At 43.5% G+C, this 17,829-nt stretch overlaps 1 protein-coding gene across 1 annotated transcript in view; it reads left to right on the top strand.

The window, feature by feature from the left end:
• Positions 1-13,747, top strand: part of DNAJC1 (DnaJ heat shock protein family (Hsp40) member C1) — a 190,381-nt gene extending 176,634 nt beyond the window's left edge. Inside the window, exons 10-12 of the mRNA XM_052651016.1 lie at positions 10,001-10,049; positions 11,319-11,740; positions 13,576-13,747. Coding sequence (XP_052506976.1) covers positions 10,001-10,049; positions 11,319-11,740; positions 13,576-13,644 — 540 coding nt within the window. The 3' untranslated portion in view covers positions 13,645-13,747. The remainder of the gene's footprint in view (positions 1-10,000; positions 10,050-11,318; positions 11,741-13,575) is intronic.
• The last annotated feature ends 4,082 nt before the right edge of the window (positions 13,748-17,829 follow it).

The raw sequence follows: 17,829 nt of genomic DNA, 5'->3' as shown, positions 1-17,829 counted from the left end.
AAGGGGACTTCCCTGATGGTCCAGTGGCTAAGACTCTGAGCCCCCAAGGCAGGGGGTCAGGGTTCAATCCTTGGTCAGGGAACTAGATCCTTTATGTTGCAACTAAGAGTTCACATGTCACAACTAAAAGACTAATGATCTTGTATGCTGCAACCGAGATTTGACACAGCCAAATAAATAAACACTTAAAAAAAAAGTGACCAAATATATCATTTCACAGAAAAAGATCTCAAAATAACACTTGTAAATGTGTGAGATAGAAATTATTTTGTAAAATAATAAAAGAACCAGCAGAAATTCAAGTATAATGATTACAATTCTAAAAATTCACTAGAGATGCTCCACAGTAGATTTAAACTGACAGAGGAAAGAATTCTGGAACTTGAAGATAGGTCAGTAGAGAAATTCAAGCTGAGGGACAGAGGGAAAAACAAAAGAAGAGTCAACAGAGCCTCAGAGAAAACATCAACACATGTATAATGGGAGTTAGGAGAGAAAGGAGGGGAAAAACTCCAAGGAGTGTGTGGGTGAAAACTTTCCAAGTTTATTGAAAAATGCTAACCTAAATACATCAGGAAACTCAGTAATTCTGAGTAGGATAAGTTCAAGAATGTCAACAAAAGATGTACCATAATAAAAATGCAGAAAGTCAAAACAAGGAGAAAATCTTGAAGGCAGTTAGAAAGAAATAACTTGTGACTTAGAAGGGAAACCCCTCCCCATTAGATTAACAGCTTTCTTCTCAACATAAACTGTGAAGGCCAGGATGCAGTGGAATAACATATTCAGAGTACTCAAGAAAAACTTGCCGACCAGAAATCCAACATCCAGCAAAGCTATTTATCAAAAAAAAAAAAAAGCAAAAAAAACTTTTCAATGTAAACAGAAACTGAAGTTCTTCAATCTAAAAGCAAGTGACCCCAGATGGTAATTTGAATCCACATGAAAAAGAGCACCAGGAAAGGTAATTAGGTAATTATAAAAAACAGTATAAATACATGTTTTCTCCTTAACTGATTTAGAAAGCAGTTGTAAATAATAGATGCATGTTATTCTCAGGCCTGTAACATATAGAAAAGTAATATTTGTATCATATATTTACCAATGACAGCACAAAGGATGTGAGTGGGAGCAAAGTTGTATGGGCTGAGTAAACTACTACAGAAGGTAAAGTAGTAATTTTGAAAGTATTACTGGATTTGTAACATGAATAGATACAGTATATATAATGGACATACTACAGTACAGGGGTAAAGAGAACAGAGCTTATAGCAGTAATGTTTCTATGTATCCCTGAATTAAGGCAGTATAAATCTGAAGCTGACTGTCATAAGTTATGATGTATATGGTAAACTCTCGAGCAACCTCCAAAAAAAAAAAACCTCAATAAAGTACAGTTAAAAAAAAAAAAGCTACATTAGAAAATATTCACTTATGCAAAAGAAAGCAATAATAGAGGAACAAAAAAAAGACATTAAAAGTTAAATTCAACTATATCAATAATAACATTAAGTGTAAATGGATTAAATAATCCAGTTAAAAGAGAGTTTTTCAGAGAGGATTTTAAAAAAGTCATGATTCATCCCTGTGTGGTCTACAGGAGACATACTTTAGATTCACAAAGAGAAATAAAAGGAAGGAAAAAATATCATGCCAATAGCAACCTTAATAAAGCTGGAGTGGCTATACTAATATTAAATATACTTCAAAATAATAAGTAATTGTACAGATAAAGAAGAACATTTTATAATAATTAAAAGGCCAATTCAAGAAAATATAAGTTACAAGCATGTGGATCTAATAGCAGAGCACCAAAATACATTTAGCAAAAACTGAGATAAATGAAAACAGAAACAGGTGATTCAGCAATAATAGTTGGAAGCTTCAGTACCCCCTTCTTTCAATAATGGAGAAAACAAGCTAGACAGAAGGTCAACAAGGAAGCTTTGAATGACACGATGAGTCAGGTAGACCTAACAGGCAGCCGTGTAACACTTTATCCAACAACAACAGAAAATGCGTCCTTCCAGTAAATGTGAAACATATTCTAAGACAGACAGTGTGCTCCATGATCAAGTAACTTCAGTAAGTTTAAAAGGACAGAAGTAATATAGAGTATACTCTCTGATCCCAAAGGAATGAGACTGGAAATCAGTAGCAGGGAAAAGCAATAAATATGTCTAAATTAAACCACAGACTATTAAATAGCAAATTAATCAAAGATGAAATCCCAGGAATTCCCCAGCAGTCCAGTGGTTAGGACCCTGAGCTTTCACTTCTGTCATAAGTTAAGATGTATATGGTAAACTCTCGAGCAACCTCCAAAAAAAAGGAAACCTCAATAAAGTACAGTAAAAAAAAAAAAAGCTACATTAGAAAATGTTCACTTATGCAAAAGAAAGCAATAATAGAGGAACAAAAAAAGACATTAAAAGTTAAATTCAACTATATCAATAATAATATTAAGTGTAAATGGATTAAATAATCCAGTCACTGGGTTCAATCTGGGTTCAATCCCTGGTCAGGGAGGGTCCTGCAAGCCACGTGGTACAGCCAAAAGTAAAAGAAGAAAAGACATCGCAAGGGGAATCAAAATTCTTAAAGATAAATGAAAATGAAGACACAGTACACCTAGTTTTAAGGAATGCATCTAATGAAGTTAATAGAAATTTATAAATGTCTTTATTAAGAAAGAAAGATCTCAAACCAGTGATTTAAACCACCACCTTTAAACACTGGGGAAACAACAACCTATACTTAAAGCAAGTGGAAGGAAAGGAAAAAGAAAAAATAGGCCAGAAATTAATGAAATAGACTAGAGACTGGAAAAGTAGAGAAACGTCAATGAATCCAAAAGCGGATTCTTGGAAAATATGAATAAGATTGACAATCATTTAACTAGATTGACAAAAAAGAAAAAACATTAACAGAATCAAAATGAAAAGAGATAGCACTACTAAACTTACAGACATAAAAAGGACTGTAAAGGAATACTGTGAAATGTAGGCCTAGAGACTGGATACCTATTTCTCTAATAGCTATCAATGAAATGGACAAATTCCTAGAAAGACATAAACTACTAGAACTGAATCAAGAAGAAACAGAAAAGCAAAAGAGACCTATAACAATTGAAGAGGCTGAATCAGTAACTTAATTTAAAAAAAAAACAAAAACTATTCACAAAGAAAAGCCCAGACCCGTATGGCTTCACTGCTGAATTCTACCAAACATTTGAAGAAGAATTAATACCAAAACTTCACAAACCTTCCCAAAATAGAAGCGAGGGAATACTTCCCAAAGCATTTTATAAGCCAGTATTACCCTAATAGCAAACCAAAGACATGAGAAGAAAACTACAGACTAGTTTTTCATGTGAAGATGGATATAAAAATTCTCAACAGGATATAGCACACTGGATCCAGAAACTAATAAAAATAATTATGTACCCTAATCAAGTGGGATTTCTAAGAATGCAGAGTTGATTCAATGTCTGAAAATCAATTAATGTAAACTCATCATCACTTCATAGATCTTCCCTGTAGCTCAGATGGTAAAGAATCTGCCTGCAAGGCAGGAGACCTGGGTTTGATCCCTGGGTCAGAAAGATCCTCTGGAGAAGGGAACAGCAATCCACTCCAGTATTCTTGCCTGGAGAATCCCATGGATAGAGGAGCCTGACTGGCTACAGTTCGTGGGGTTACAAAGAGTCAGACACGACTGAGCGACTAACACACACACACATCATCAGTTCAGGTCAGTTGCTCAGTCGTGTCTGACTCTACGACCCCATGGACTGCAGCCCACCAGGCTTCCCTGTCCTTCACCAACTCCTGAAGCTTGCCTAAGCTCATGTCCATCGAATCAGTGATGCCATCCAACCATCTCATCCTCTGCTGTCCCCTTCTCCTCCTGCCTTCAATCCTTCCCAGCATCAGGGTCTTTTCCAATGAGTCAGTTCTTCGTATTAGGTGGCCAAAATATTGGAGTTTCAGTTTCAGCATCAGTCCTTCCAATGAATATTCAGGACTGATTTCTTTTAGGATTGACTGGTTTGATCTGCTTGCTGCCCAAGGGACTCTCAAGCGTCTTCTCCAACACCACAGTTCAAAAGCATCAGTTCTTTGACACTCAGCTTTCTTTATAGTCCAACTCTCACATCCATACATGACTACTGGAAAAACCATAGCTTTGACTAGATGGGCCTTTGTCAGCAAAGTAACGTCTCGGCTTTTTAATATGCTGTCTAGGTTTGTCATAGCTTTTCTTTCAAGATCTTTTAATTTCATGGCTGTAGTCAAAATCACCATCTACAGTGATTTTGGAGCCCAAGAAAATAAAGTCTCTCACTGTTTGCCATAAAGTCTCCCTGTCTATTTGCCATGAAATGATGGGACTGGATGTCATGATCATATTTATTTGAATGCTGAATTTTAACCCAGCTTTTTCACTCTCCTCTTTTACTTTCATTAAGAGGCTCTTCAGTTCCTCTTCACTTTCTGCCATAACAATGGTGTCATTTGCATATCTGAGATTATTGATATTTCTCCCAGCAATCTTGATTCCAGCTTGTGCTTCATCCAGCCCAGCATTTCACATAATATACTCTGCATATAAGTTAAATAAGCTGGGTGACAATATACAGCCTTGTCGCATACTCCTTTCCCAATTTGGAACCAGTCTGTTGTTCCATGTTCAGTTCTAACTACTGCTTCTTGACTTGCATACAGATTTCTCAGGAGGCAGGTAAGGTGGTCTGGTATTCCCATCTGCTTATGAACTTTCCAGTTTGTTGTGATCCACATAGTCAAAGGCTAACTCATCATAAAATCATATCATCCCTGGTGGCTCAGATGGTAAAGAATCTGCCTGCAATTCAGGAGACCCTGATTCAGTCTCTAGGTTGGGAAGATACCCTGGAGAAGGGAATAGCAACCCACTCCAGTATTCTTGCCTGGAAAATTCCATGGACAGAAGAGCCTGGCAGGCTACAGTCCATGGGGTTGCAAAAGAGTTGGATACGACTGAGCAACTAACACTTTCACTTCACTTTCATCATATTAATAGAATAAAAAATAAGATTATCTTAGTAGAAGCATCTTACAAAATCCAACACTCCTGCATGATAAAACAACAAATTAGGAATAAGAGGGAAGTGCCTCAACCCAGTAAAGAAAATCTACTAAAAACTTCAGTGAAAAGCATGCTTACTGGTGAAAGAGAGGATGTTTTCTTACTAAGATCAAGAATAAGACAAGGATGTCTGCCCTCACCACTTCTATTCAACATTTATGAGGTTCTAGCCAGAACAGTTAGGTGAGAAAAGTAAGACTAAAAAGGAAGAAGTAAACTGCCCTTGTTTGCTGATAACATGATTTTATATGTACAAAATGCTAAGTAATTAACTAAAAAACCACTGGAACTAATAAAATTCATTAAGATTGCAGGAAACATAAATGTACAAAAATACTTTATGAACAATCTGAAAATGAAATTAAAATAATTTCATTCATAATAGCATCAAACAGAATAAAATAGGAATAAATTTAACAAAAAGAAGTACACACTTCAAAAACTAGAAAACAATGAAAGAAATTGAAGGTCAAAACAAATGGAAAAATATCTCCTTTTCGTGGATCAGAAAATTTAACATTGTTATTGAAGGCTGCTATTTCCCTAAATGTCAGAGCTAAAACTATAAAATTATTGTGTTGGCAAAAAAGTTCATTTGTTTTTTTTTCCCATGACATCTTACAGAAGAAATCAAATGAACATTTTGGCCAACCCAATCTTAGAAGAAAATAGGAGGCTAAGTCATGACCTTGGATTCAGCAAAAGTATTCTCGGATAGGACAACAAAAGTCCAAGCAGTGTGCATATCATCAAAATTAAAAACTTTTATGCTTCACAGGACACCACTAAGAACCTAAAAAGACAACCTACACAATGGGAGAAAATCCTTGCAGATCCTTTATTTGATGAAGGGCTTGTATCCAGAATATAGAAAGAACCAACCCATACAACTCAATAATAAAGACAAATCTGGGGCTTCCCTGGCGGTTCAGAGGTTAAAACTCCTGAGTTCCCACTGCAGGTGTGTGGGTTCAGTCCCTAGGTGGGGAACTAGGAAAGTACATGCCACATAGCACATTAGAAAAAAAAAAAAAAAAACCCTCACCCAAATAAAAAAGGAAAAAAGGATCTGAACAGACCTTTCTCCAAAGAAAATATACAAATGGCCAATAAACATGAAAAAAAGTGTTCAGTATCTCTTATCATTTGGGAGATGCAAATCAAAATCACAAGATAGCACCTTACACTGACTAAGATGTGGAATAATACAACAAAATTGGATTATGAGTTTTAGGAGGGATGTAGAGAAATCAGAAGCCCCTATTGGAAAACAGTAGGGCAGTTCCTCAAAAAGTTAAACATAGAATTATCACATGACACAGCAGTTCCACTCCTAGGTACATACTATCCACCCACAAAAAGAAAAAAGATAAATGAAAACATATGCCCACATAAAAATTTATACACAAATGTTTATAGCAGCATTATTTATAATAGCCAGAAGATAGAAATAAATGTTTATCAACTGATAAATGCATAAACAAAATGTGGTGTATCCACAATGGAATGCTGTTCTCCAATAAAAAGAAATGAAGTCATGACATATGCTACAACTTGGATGAACCTGGAAAACATGACCTTAAGTGAGAGAAGCCAGCCACACAAATGCACACGTGATTCCACTCATACGGAAGTCCAGAATACAGAAATCTCTAGATCCTCTGTTAGATCTATAGACTCTCCACAGGGATTCATAGTTGCTTACTGCTTGGTGAGGAATGGGGTGGGATGAGAAGGACGGAGAACGATAGCTAATGGGTATGGGGGTTCTTTTTGAAGTGATAAAAATGTTCTAAAATCGGTCATGATGATGGCTGCACATCTGAATATACTAAAAACCACTGAATTACATACTTTAAGTGGATGAATTGTATAGTCTGTGAATTATATCTCAGTTAAGCTGTTAAAAAGTCTTCATGTACTGTTGTAGAATAATCTCCAAAATATTTTGTTAAATAAGATGCAGGAGTTTTAAAAAAAGTTATTCCATATCCTATATGTAGGTTGTGTATCCTATAGTTACATGAATCTATAAATGTATTAAAATTCACAGAACTATACAACAAAAGAAGAAAAGATAATCTTATTGTATGACGATGTAAAAACATAAAATCTTTAAAAATACAGTAGAAGTGAGAGAGGAGGGATATTGTCACCAGAGTTGGTAGTTCTGGTGGTGGACACTGGGAGAAGCTTCAAGAAGAAGGTTACACTTCCAAGTACCTTGAAGGGTGGTTTGGCTCTGGACAGATATTTAAGGAGAGGTTTGATAAAGAAAAGAAAATCATTTCATACAAATGTTAACAATGGCTAACAGTACAGGGTAGGGAATTTCTTTTTTTTTTTTAATTGCAATATAATTCCTTTACAGTGTTGTTAGCAGGGTGGGGAATTTGTGACCATCTGGGGAGCATTAAGATAGCTCGGTGGTTAAAAAAAAAAAAAAAATCCTCCTGCCAATGCAGGAGATACAGGTTCAGTTCCTTGGTTGGGAAGATCCCCTGGATCTTTCCACTGTGGGATCTTCCCACTCCAGATTTCTTGTCTGGGAAATCCTTTGAACAGAGAGAAGCCTGGCGGGCTACTGTCCACAGGGTTGCAAATAGTCAGACATGACTTAGCAACTAAACAACAAAAGGGAGCATTCATTGTTCAACAGGATGCATATACAGGAAAGAAAACAGATTGTGGATTTCCCTGTGTGTCAGGTTAAGAATTGAACACTTTGTTGTATGGTCACTGGTGAGCCATCAAAAGTACTTGATGAGAACTCTGCCTTAGGGATATTATTCCATAGAACTGCTAACAAGTAAGTTTAGACCAGTTAGAAGGCTATTATATTAATTTAGTTAGAGAGTGAAGGACTAATACAGGTGGTGGAGATCTGAGATGGGAACAGATGGAATCAATATCGTGAAGAATGTGGAGCTGGCTGGAGAGGAAGAAAAAAGTCCCCCAAATTGGCCCTTCGGTTTTGAGCCTATGTGACTGGGATGATAACACTGTTAGGAAAAGGAAGGAAAAGCAGAGAAGTTGATGAGTTTAGGTTGGGATTTGTTTAGTTTGAGGAGCTAAGAGATCTCTAAGTAAGGGACTTAATGGCAGTTAGGGAAGTGCATGGTATGGTCAGCACCACACCCACAGATTAAACCAACCTTGCATGGAAAATATTTGGGGGTAAAAATCTAGAAAGTTCCAAAAGGCAAAACATGAATCTGCATCACACTGGCAACTCTTTACACAGCATTTAGATTGTATTAGGTACTGTAAGTGATCTAGAGATGATTCAAAACAAGAGGATATCGTAGGTTATATAAAATGTGAGAAAGATATATGGTGATACAATCAGAGTTCTGAGTTGGGAAAGCTGGAAGTCAGGGAAGCTTACATTGGATAACCTCAAGTTTTTTCCCATAAAATAAGCAAGGTCATTCATTGAGTGGAAAGTAGGGGATAGAATTAAAGAGTGTTTCTAAGCAGCTTTAAATATTTTCTCTAATTCTGCCCTTTGTATGAATGAAAAACAAATGATCCACATCAATTATAATAGGTAATATTTACTGAGCCTTTAACATCTGCTAGGTATCATGCTAAGAGCTTATTTCAAACTTAAAACATCCCTAACAGACAAAAGGTATTAGCAGTTTTATCCACATATTACCGAGGGTAATACATGAGACAGACAAAGGATTGGAAATAGCTCAAGGTTACCCAGAGGTGGAACCAAGACCGAATACAGAATCTAACTATGAGCTGGTCACAGGATATTTTCTGAGGTTTTACTTTCAAATTTCTTTAAAGCAGTGAAATATTGGTTCAAGAATTTACATGGATTAAGGGGAATAGAATACAAAGTATGTATTCCATGTATACAATGGAATGTAACCTCAATAAAGTTAATAAGTAGAGAGAGAATGGCTTGTTTAATAAACGCACTGAGGCAGATAACTATCCATTTTTAAATTTATTTAATTTTGATCTCCTGTTTAAAGTATATATATATATAGCAGCAATCAGAGCAGTGGTAGGGCTGAAATGGACGCAGGGGCACAGGGAAAACATTCTAGGGTAACAGGAGTGTTCTATAATTTGATTAGAATGTTGGCTACATGTTTTGGTCAAAATTCATTGAAATGTACATTTAAAGTCTGTACCTTCCACTCTATGTAAATTTTATAGCAGTTTTAAAAAGGGAAATCTATCTATAGACCTCTAAGACATCATTAAATTAAAAAAAAATTCTGGGAAAAAGCAAACTGTAAGGTGAGACATACAATATAATAACATTTATTTATAAGAAAGGGAATAATTCTTTCTGTGGATCACTTGCATATATATGTAAATGTCTCATGGTTCTTGGGTCAAACTGCCCTACTCCACCAAGATGTCCTTCCCCCAGGATCAGTCTTAGTGCTTTCAGGGTTTCTTTATGGGATGCAAAGACAGACCTCTGTATTAGCTTAAGAGTAAATCTCTCCACTGTTCATAATACTCATGGGTATAATAGTCTTCAGTGAAGAAAGATAATCTTTCAGGAAACTGTACCTAAAAAACATGATGTGTTCGTATAATGATTTTGAAAACTAGTACATCTTCAGAAGCAGCCTTGTGTAAGGGGGCTGAATGGGCTGAGTTTTTGTCCTGACTCTGCCACTTGATTAAACTGACATTTTGGAACAACTCCTTTAATCTCTCTGGGCTTCAGTTTTCTGTTAGTTAGAAAGAATGGACTGAGCTGATCACTGAGGGTCCATCCAGGTCTAAGATTCAATAAGCTCTGTTCCTTCACACGGACCTTGTATGAAATAGGTCACTACACCTACAGTAAACATGTGGAAAGTCAGTTTTTCTCTTTTATATTTTGAAACAGGTGACAACCAAAGCCAAGCAGCTGAAGGATTCAGTTACCTGCCCCCCAGGTGAGTCAGCACCCACTCCATCCCAGTAACCTCAAGCCATGTCTTCAAAATAACCCCCCTTTCATAACTGCTTTAAAAATGATGGTGTTTAATAGTTGTGCCCAATGAACTCTACTGGTCATCTCTCTAAAAAGGGTCCATTTACAATCACCCACCAGCCAATCCAGCCCTGCACACACAGTAGTGCTAAGATGTACTTAAATAAGTTTGAGGAGCTGTAGAAACCTTGTTCTTCTTTAGTATGGGGGGAGCTAGGGGGAGGGGACTCATGGGAAAGCCAGTCTATACCGTTTTTCCACACTGACCACAGTTGGCACCGCACACAGAGAGCATCCTTAAGAAAAGATCAAGCAGCTTCCCCAAGAATCTATGTTTTTCAGAATCCATTTTCTCAAAGACTAAATGGAATTTTGTAAGAGCCCCATACTATTTGCTTGAAACCAGGAAGAAGTGCGCCTTCAAGCTTCCAACTCTACTTAAATACAGGTCCCTGTACTAGATGTAACCAGCCAGCAACCAGCAAACCCTGAGATCTGGAAACGTCTCCCTGGGGAGGACAGGGCGTGGCTGCTAAGGGCTCAGGGGGGAGGGCATTCTCGATTGCTTTCCCACCAGGACAGCTGTTGGTCTGGCGTGAAGGCAGGGACCGGCAAACAGCGTTCCGTGAAAGATGCTCCCCTCCAAGACGGTCTCCAGAAACATGCTCTTGAAAAGGCAGCGGGGAGTTGGGTGGGCCGTGGACCGGTCTTTCTAGAGAGTAGGAGGGGTCAGGAGTATGTGAGGAGGGCAGGAAAGGCGTGGTTGAACATCTGGGGGGTCTCCGAGGTGACGCCTGTGGGTGGCGGTGGCGCAGGGCCCCAGGCAGTCAGCGAGCCCAGTGAAGGGTCTGACATTGAGTCTGCTGACACTCGTGGAGTTAGCAGCAGCCCTGGGTCCTGAAGAACAGCCTTCCTAACCTAGAAAGTAGGCGGTTAGTCCCTGCACTTCCTCTGATCACAGCCGACTCTGGAGGCCCCTGTTCCTCAGAGTGGTGGAGGGACCATGGCCCGGAATCAGACAGAAGCGAGTTCGGATCCCAGCTCTGCGGCTGCCGAGGGTGACGTCCCTCCCCTGTACAACTGGGGTAGCGATGGCTGTCTTTCTAGAATACTGGGAACGTTCAGTAAGATACACGCAAAATGCCCCACCACTGTCTGCTGCGGCGGCCACACCACCGCGGCTCTTACTCCCTGAACCGACTTTCCTCTCCCCGTGTGTCCCTCCACACAGGGATGGTCAGGCTCTCGGAACTCAGATCCACAGCTCAGAGCCCCAGGCCCACCAGGCCCACCGCAGCCTTGCCGGACAGCATCATCACCCAGCGGGAAGAGGCCCAGTCGGCCACGGAGGAGGAGGAGGCGGCGGCCGAGCCGGGGGCAGAGGCCGCGGAGGAGAGCCGGCCGCGGAGGCGGAGGCCCGCCCGGCCCCCCGAGCCGGAGGAGCGCGTCCGGGGGAAGAGGCAGAAGGACTTCGACCTGTCAGAGCAGCAGTCCAGTGACGAGGAGAGCCAGCAGAGAGCGCGCGCGCGCGCCGCAGAGGAGCCCTGGACTCAGAACCAACAGAAGCTTCTGGAACTAGCGCTGCAGCAGTACCCGAGGGGATCCTCTGACCGCTGGGACAAGATAGCCAAGTGTGTCCCGGCCAAGAGCAAGGTGGGTGACGCCCGGAAGGGCCTCTGGGGGCTCCAGACACAGGGAAGTGGCTTGTGGCCCCACCCGCCCGTCCCTCATCTCGCGCCGCCTCCTATCCTTCCTATCCAGCCCGTCCTTCCCCTGCCAGCTGCCTTCCAGTAGGCTGCCTCTGACAGTGTGTGAATCTGTGCGCCTGACTGAGCATACATGAGGTCGAGAGTCTAAGTGTCATCATTACAGCGACCAGTTATTTTTTTCTCATCGAAAACCTCATGCACAGAACATAAAGTTCCCCGTGACAGTACTGCTGACCTTCTGGAGCCTTCGTTCTGCCAGTGGGGGCTGGGCCAGGGGAGGGACTGACAGGTGGACACCAGGACCAGGATCCAGCTTGTCCCTGCAGCGCTGTCCGCCCCGTTTACAGCTCCTTAAACACGTCCGCAGAGGGTTCCCCGACACCAGCTCAGAGCGGGCGGCGGCCCCTGTGGAGACGCAGGCCCCACCCGACCCCGGCTTCCGCGCTGACAGTGCGGAGCCTCCCATATGATCTTCTCAACTCTGGCCCTACCTCACAACACAGTTTCCTGGGCTTCTTTCCTCGTACCCACACCCTTTGTCTGAGACACCAGAACACTGAGAAATCAAAAGAGCCAATCTCTGCTGCCTCCTGTGCCCACCACTCAGTAGCCTGTGGGCACACTGATGTTCATTTACATTTAATTGAAATTCAGTGTTGGAAAATCTAGCTTGTGGCCATAGATGCCCCCATGTGTATAGGTCTAGTTTATCTCCTTTAAAATAATGAAGTTGAGAATTCCTGAGGAGAAAAATAAACCATTAGCAGTTGACCTGTTTAAGAAACACAGCTCCTTCCTAGCCCCTCCAACTGATTTGCCAGAAGAAATGATTTTCCCTGAATTCCTCTAGCATTTGTGGGTACACAGGCATCTACAGGTACGATGAGTCAACAATGGCTTAAAATGAAGGAGCTGCAACCATGGGTTCCTGGGGGTGGAATGCTCAAGCTCACTGCCTTGGGGGTTTGGAAACCTTTCTGTTTCAGGGAGGAATGTCCTGCAAGGGTTCCTTCCCTTTAAGCCTGACATCAGAACCAGGTCCAGGGGAGGTTCAGCCACCCCTGCTGGCTCACTGCCCCTGGGTGACTCCCCGGAAGTGGCCCGCAAGCCACTGGGTGACTGGGGCCTGAGAGAGGAGCCAGGCCCCCCGGCGCTGCCCCGGCAGGCCTGCTGCTCAGAGCCGCTGGGCCGCTGAGCACTACATTTCACACTTGGCTCTGCCAGGGGCAGAATAGTTAGGAAAAGGCTGATATTTTAGGCAGGTGGTCCTTGGGGATGCAGAAGAGGCACTTGTTAGATGTTTTTCTCAGAACACTGCTAAAGCCAAAACCCCAGGAGGAGAGTGAACACTCGTTCTTTGTCCCAGACAGCTGATAAAGTCATCTGCAGCAGACCACAAACCAGTTACCTGGTTTCCCACATGACCTTAAGTTAGTGAAGGGTTACGGTGCCTCTGGGGTGTTTCTGAACAGAAACAGAGATGGTTCTGGAAAGTACCCTGTGATACACAAAGAAGCAGTGAGGCCGCTCCGTGCTTCATCAAGGTCCTCACCCCAAGGAGTGGCAGCTACAGGCAGCTGGGTCTTAAGCTGTCAGTTCTGCAGCCTGAGGGGCTGGAAGACCCTCTGGTGCTGGGGTGCGCCTGAGGAGAGCAGGGCACGCTCCGGGAGGTCCAGGCCAACAGGACAGCCCTTGGTCAGGACTGGGCAGGGCGGGCTAACCCCGCAAGGGGCACACCGATTGTAACTGTCACCCCACCCCCTCTTTCTCTCTCTCCAGGAAGACTGTATCGCCAGATACAAGCTGCTGGTTGAACTGGTTCAAAAGAAAAAACAAGCTAGAAGCTGAATCCTCTGGAAGATGTTTACCTCCATTTTCCAAAAGGATTATTTTTAAAATCTTATGCAGAAATTTACATTTTGTACCTCAGTATTTCTATACGTCATGTGCCTTAGTGAAAAAAAAAATTAAAATTTTAAAATAAACGTTGTGCTATATTGTTTAAACATATTACGTTAACAGAAAAACAGATTTGGGTATTTTATAGATTATTTTCTCTCTCATCACTGCAAAGCTTAACTTCCTGGGGACAAACAGAATAGTGCTTTTCTAACAGTCAGGCAAATGTATGAAGGAACATGAGTGAACTAATGTGTAAGAATTAAAACATAATGTTTCTTTGACCAAAGATCACACCAGTTGATGTGTAGCAGGATGCTGGTGTTTTTATTGAGCTAGCTAGCAGTAATGTGGGGTTATCTTAACTCTATGTATTAATATGTAGATTAATATATGTAATTATAATATATGGATACATTATATGTATCTAAAAAAAAAAACGGACATAGGTAATAAACTGTGATTTGCAGAAATACATCCCCAACTATAGAATTCCAGAGAACACATAGGCAATGTTTTTAGGATATGATGACTTTGGGCCCCACTTTTCAATATCCAAGTTAAAAGTCACTGTTTTGTGCTGTTAATTTTGAATGAACCATCACCATCAACTGTGCACTCCTTTTTAAATATGTCATTTGCTCAGGACTTGGAAATAGTTTGCTAAAGTACAAACTGCCTAAACTTAAAAACCATTAAGATCACCAGGACACATTTCAGGGAGGTGATCTGATAAAATATCCATACAGACGTGGTTTTTCTCCAATGACTGAAATGAGGTTTCCAGAGCAGGCTTGGGCGGCACTGGCCCTGTAACCTAGCACCTAGGACACATGCGGCCCCAGGTCAGCCCGCCTCTGGTGCTGTGAGGGACCGGACCACTTGAGACATCAAGAAGAGCAGTGGAGAAACAGCTCCAGGTCCTCGTTTCCACGAAGTGAATCCTCGGGCAACAGCCCTTGAGTCTCATCTGGGGGTGGAGACGGGGTGGGGGGGGGTGCCTTGCCTGCAGGTCAGGAGCCTGTCACGGTGGCACCAGGGCCAACAGTTTCTGCCCAAGGACTTTCTCCTGGAGCCAGTGGGGCTGTGAGGTTGTGACTGCATTCACTGAGGGACAAGCCCTGCTCCCCGTGCATATGGGGTGTCAGTGAAAAAAGTTGATTCACAGAGGGAATCATGAGGGAGCGTTCTAGTGGCTTGCCAGGCCCTGGGTCCATTCTGGCTCTGGTCCAGCATCAGCCCGTCTTTCACACAGCTTGTCTGTCCAGCTGTGACATTCTGTATCAAGATCACCCTTTTCACTTATGGTGCTTGGAACTGGGTCTCTGTTACATGCATCCCCAAATCCCATTACAAGGTTTCTGGGCTTCCAGTGTTGGGAGAGCCTCACACAGGTCCAGCGATGCCTTAAGAGGTACAGTTCAAGATAACAGGCCCTAATTTGCCTACATCATCATCTTCTGCACACTCATTAAGGAGGTGTCTCCAGCATGGTTTGTCCTGATGACTGCCCCTGCCACCAGTCCCTCTAAAACCCTTTCTGCATGGCCGCCCCTATTCAGGGGACACAGAGTGGCTAGTTTGGTTGAGGCAGGACCAGTGTGCCTGGTGGGAGGGCTCACGAGCGTAGCAGGACACAGGAGACCCCTGGGTGCTTCCAAAGGAGGCTTCTGACAGGCCATGTGGGGACCAGGCCTGGCCCCCCTGCCCTTCCTGACTCCCAAGGAACCCCTCCCCAAACCCACTCCCTCAAAGCCCCGCCTTGTGACCTCTGTTTACTCACACCTCCAAGGCCAAGCTGTGTGACATCAGTGCCTTGTTTTACCTCTTTGTCTCAACTCCTTGTCTGGAAAAATAGACTAATGGTGGCTGCAACACAGGTTGTTATGATGACAGTCTGGCTTGTTGAAAAAAATAAATGTTCCTTTTCTATCTGACCATCCGGACTCCCTGTTGCCATCATTTTCAGTGGCTGCTGACACGCGTGACAGGGCTGACAGGCCACCAGCCTGTCACATGCTCATTTGGCCCCTCACGGGTGGGAATCTCGGGCCCTGTGTGGATTCCTGGCGGTCTGGGAACCCTACCACATGGTATGCACAACCTTTTCCTTTTGGATGTGTGGTCCACATCTTTCACTAGATGCCCCTGAAGGGTTTCTCACCCAGAAAGGTTAACTCTCGCCTCTGCTAGTGTGTTTACTCTAATGATAGCCATGGCGGACCCACATGGTACAAGAAGAACCCCCAGACTTCGCCTCTGACAAGAGGTCCAGAACTTTACCTGGGAGCTCCACCCCACTCAGACCCCAGCAGAGGGACGGGCGGCAGGTGTCACCTGGCCCTGGCACACCCCCCAGCTGCACCTCCAGCCCCATGGGCTTCAGGGTCTTGCCCCCATCCTCCCAGAAGCCTGAGCCTTTTCTCCCAGAGTGATTTTCATTTACTTTATCCACTGGGGCAAGGGCTGATGGTTCTGTTCTTTACACCAGTGAGAGCGCCGGTTTTCAAGTCCCATCTCACGTTCTTCTGTGTGTGCTCACCAGGCCCCTACTGTTGGAGCAGGTTCCTACCAGAGCCAGCGCTGCTCTGAGGCCAGGTGCTGTCACCCAGCACGTGGACCGGCAGGGCTGGCTGCTTTCCTGGCTGTGCCTGGTGATGCTTCCTCACTGAGACTCCAGGTGGATGACAGGTTTTTCTGTGACACTTGCCGTGGGAACCACCTAGAAGTCTCATGCTCTTGTCCCCTTGATTGACCCATGAGTGCCTGGCAAACATCCTGGCCCCACAAGACAAGCTCTGTCTCGACTGGAATACTGCTGCCCATAGGCCAAGTCTTCCCGAGTTCCCTTCTCAGTTTTAGAAAAATCATAAGCAGCGTTCCTGGTCAATGTTCTTGATGCCTTAAAAATCCCTCTTGGTATGTGCCAGCCCCACCCCCACACCAAGTCCACCCACCCCTTGAAAGTAGAGAAGGAACCCCTTTAAAATATGAACCACTTTAGCCCCTTACACCTATAGCGGAGCTGCAGTTGTTTGCTTCAGCAATTAAGTTTTTTCCTAAATCTTAAAGGGCACAGTTTAAACTGTGACGTTCTGTACTCACGGGGTAACTACGTGTCCCAAGCAGCCAGGGACGGCCCCGTGTGAGTGCCCCATGTGAGTGCACTTCACATGGTCACCTGTCTGTGAGGTCCAAGAGGTCCCGCCTCACCCTCACCTCATGAGCGCGCGGCTTCTGCATTTGTTTTGCCCAGTTTGGGCTGAGAAAGCTGGAGGACAGAGGGCAAGTGAGCCCTGGCGCCCCCTGGCACACGGCCGCCTGCGTGGGAGCCAACCCGATGGGGTCTCCTGTAGCCAGGAGGGGACCCTCGCTCCCCCTTCACCTCCCCGCCACCCCCACCGCCCCTCCCCTTCCCCACCGGCCGCCTGTGCCTCCACCTGTAGCTCGGATCACAGCGCGGCCTGGAAGCCACCCCACTGTCTTGGCAGGAGTCCCAGCCTCCTGTTTGAGTAAACTGCTTGGCCTTCAGCCTTCGACTTTATTCACCAGGGAGCTAAATTAACACGCTGTAAAACTGAGCGGCTGCGATTATTTTCCTCTGGTCTGGGGGAAAAAAGAATGGCTTCGTGTAGAACAGAAAAAGGGAAACCACTTTAGCAATCAGATCCCCAGGGGGAAGCTACCAGTGTTTCAAAGAGCCGTGTCCAAAGAGCATCACGGGCCGGTCCCCCCGCCGGAAGTGGGGTGAGCAGGCAGCTCCTCTCCTTCACTGGCTCTGACACCCCCGCCCCAGCCTCGGCAGGGACCCTTGAGCCCAGCTCCCTTCCTCAAGCCCCCTATGTCCTCCCACTCCAGAAATGAAAAGACACCAAATTCTTTTGCAGGGAAAGTTGACTGCTCATCTCTTGCCGTCACCACCTGTCAGAAGCCAGAAGCTCAGTGTCCCCTGGATTACTTCAGGAGTTTAACTTGATTAAGCCCATCTTTGATTAGTACAGTTTAAAAAGAAATCCTACTTTTACAGATGAAATGGACAAAGATATGAAAGGGTTATCTTTTTAAATGAAGTATAGCGAATTTACAATGTTGTGTTACTTTCTGGTGGTACGGCAAACTGATTCAGTTTTATAT

The sequence above is a fragment of the Budorcas taxicolor genome, chromosome 13, assembly GCF_023091745.1.
Source record: "Budorcas taxicolor isolate Tak-1 chromosome 13, Takin1.1, whole genome shotgun sequence".
NCBI classification, from domain to species: Eukaryota; Metazoa; Chordata; class Mammalia; order Artiodactyla; family Bovidae; genus Budorcas; species Budorcas taxicolor.
This window is presented reverse-complemented; position numbering and strand designations above follow the sequence as displayed.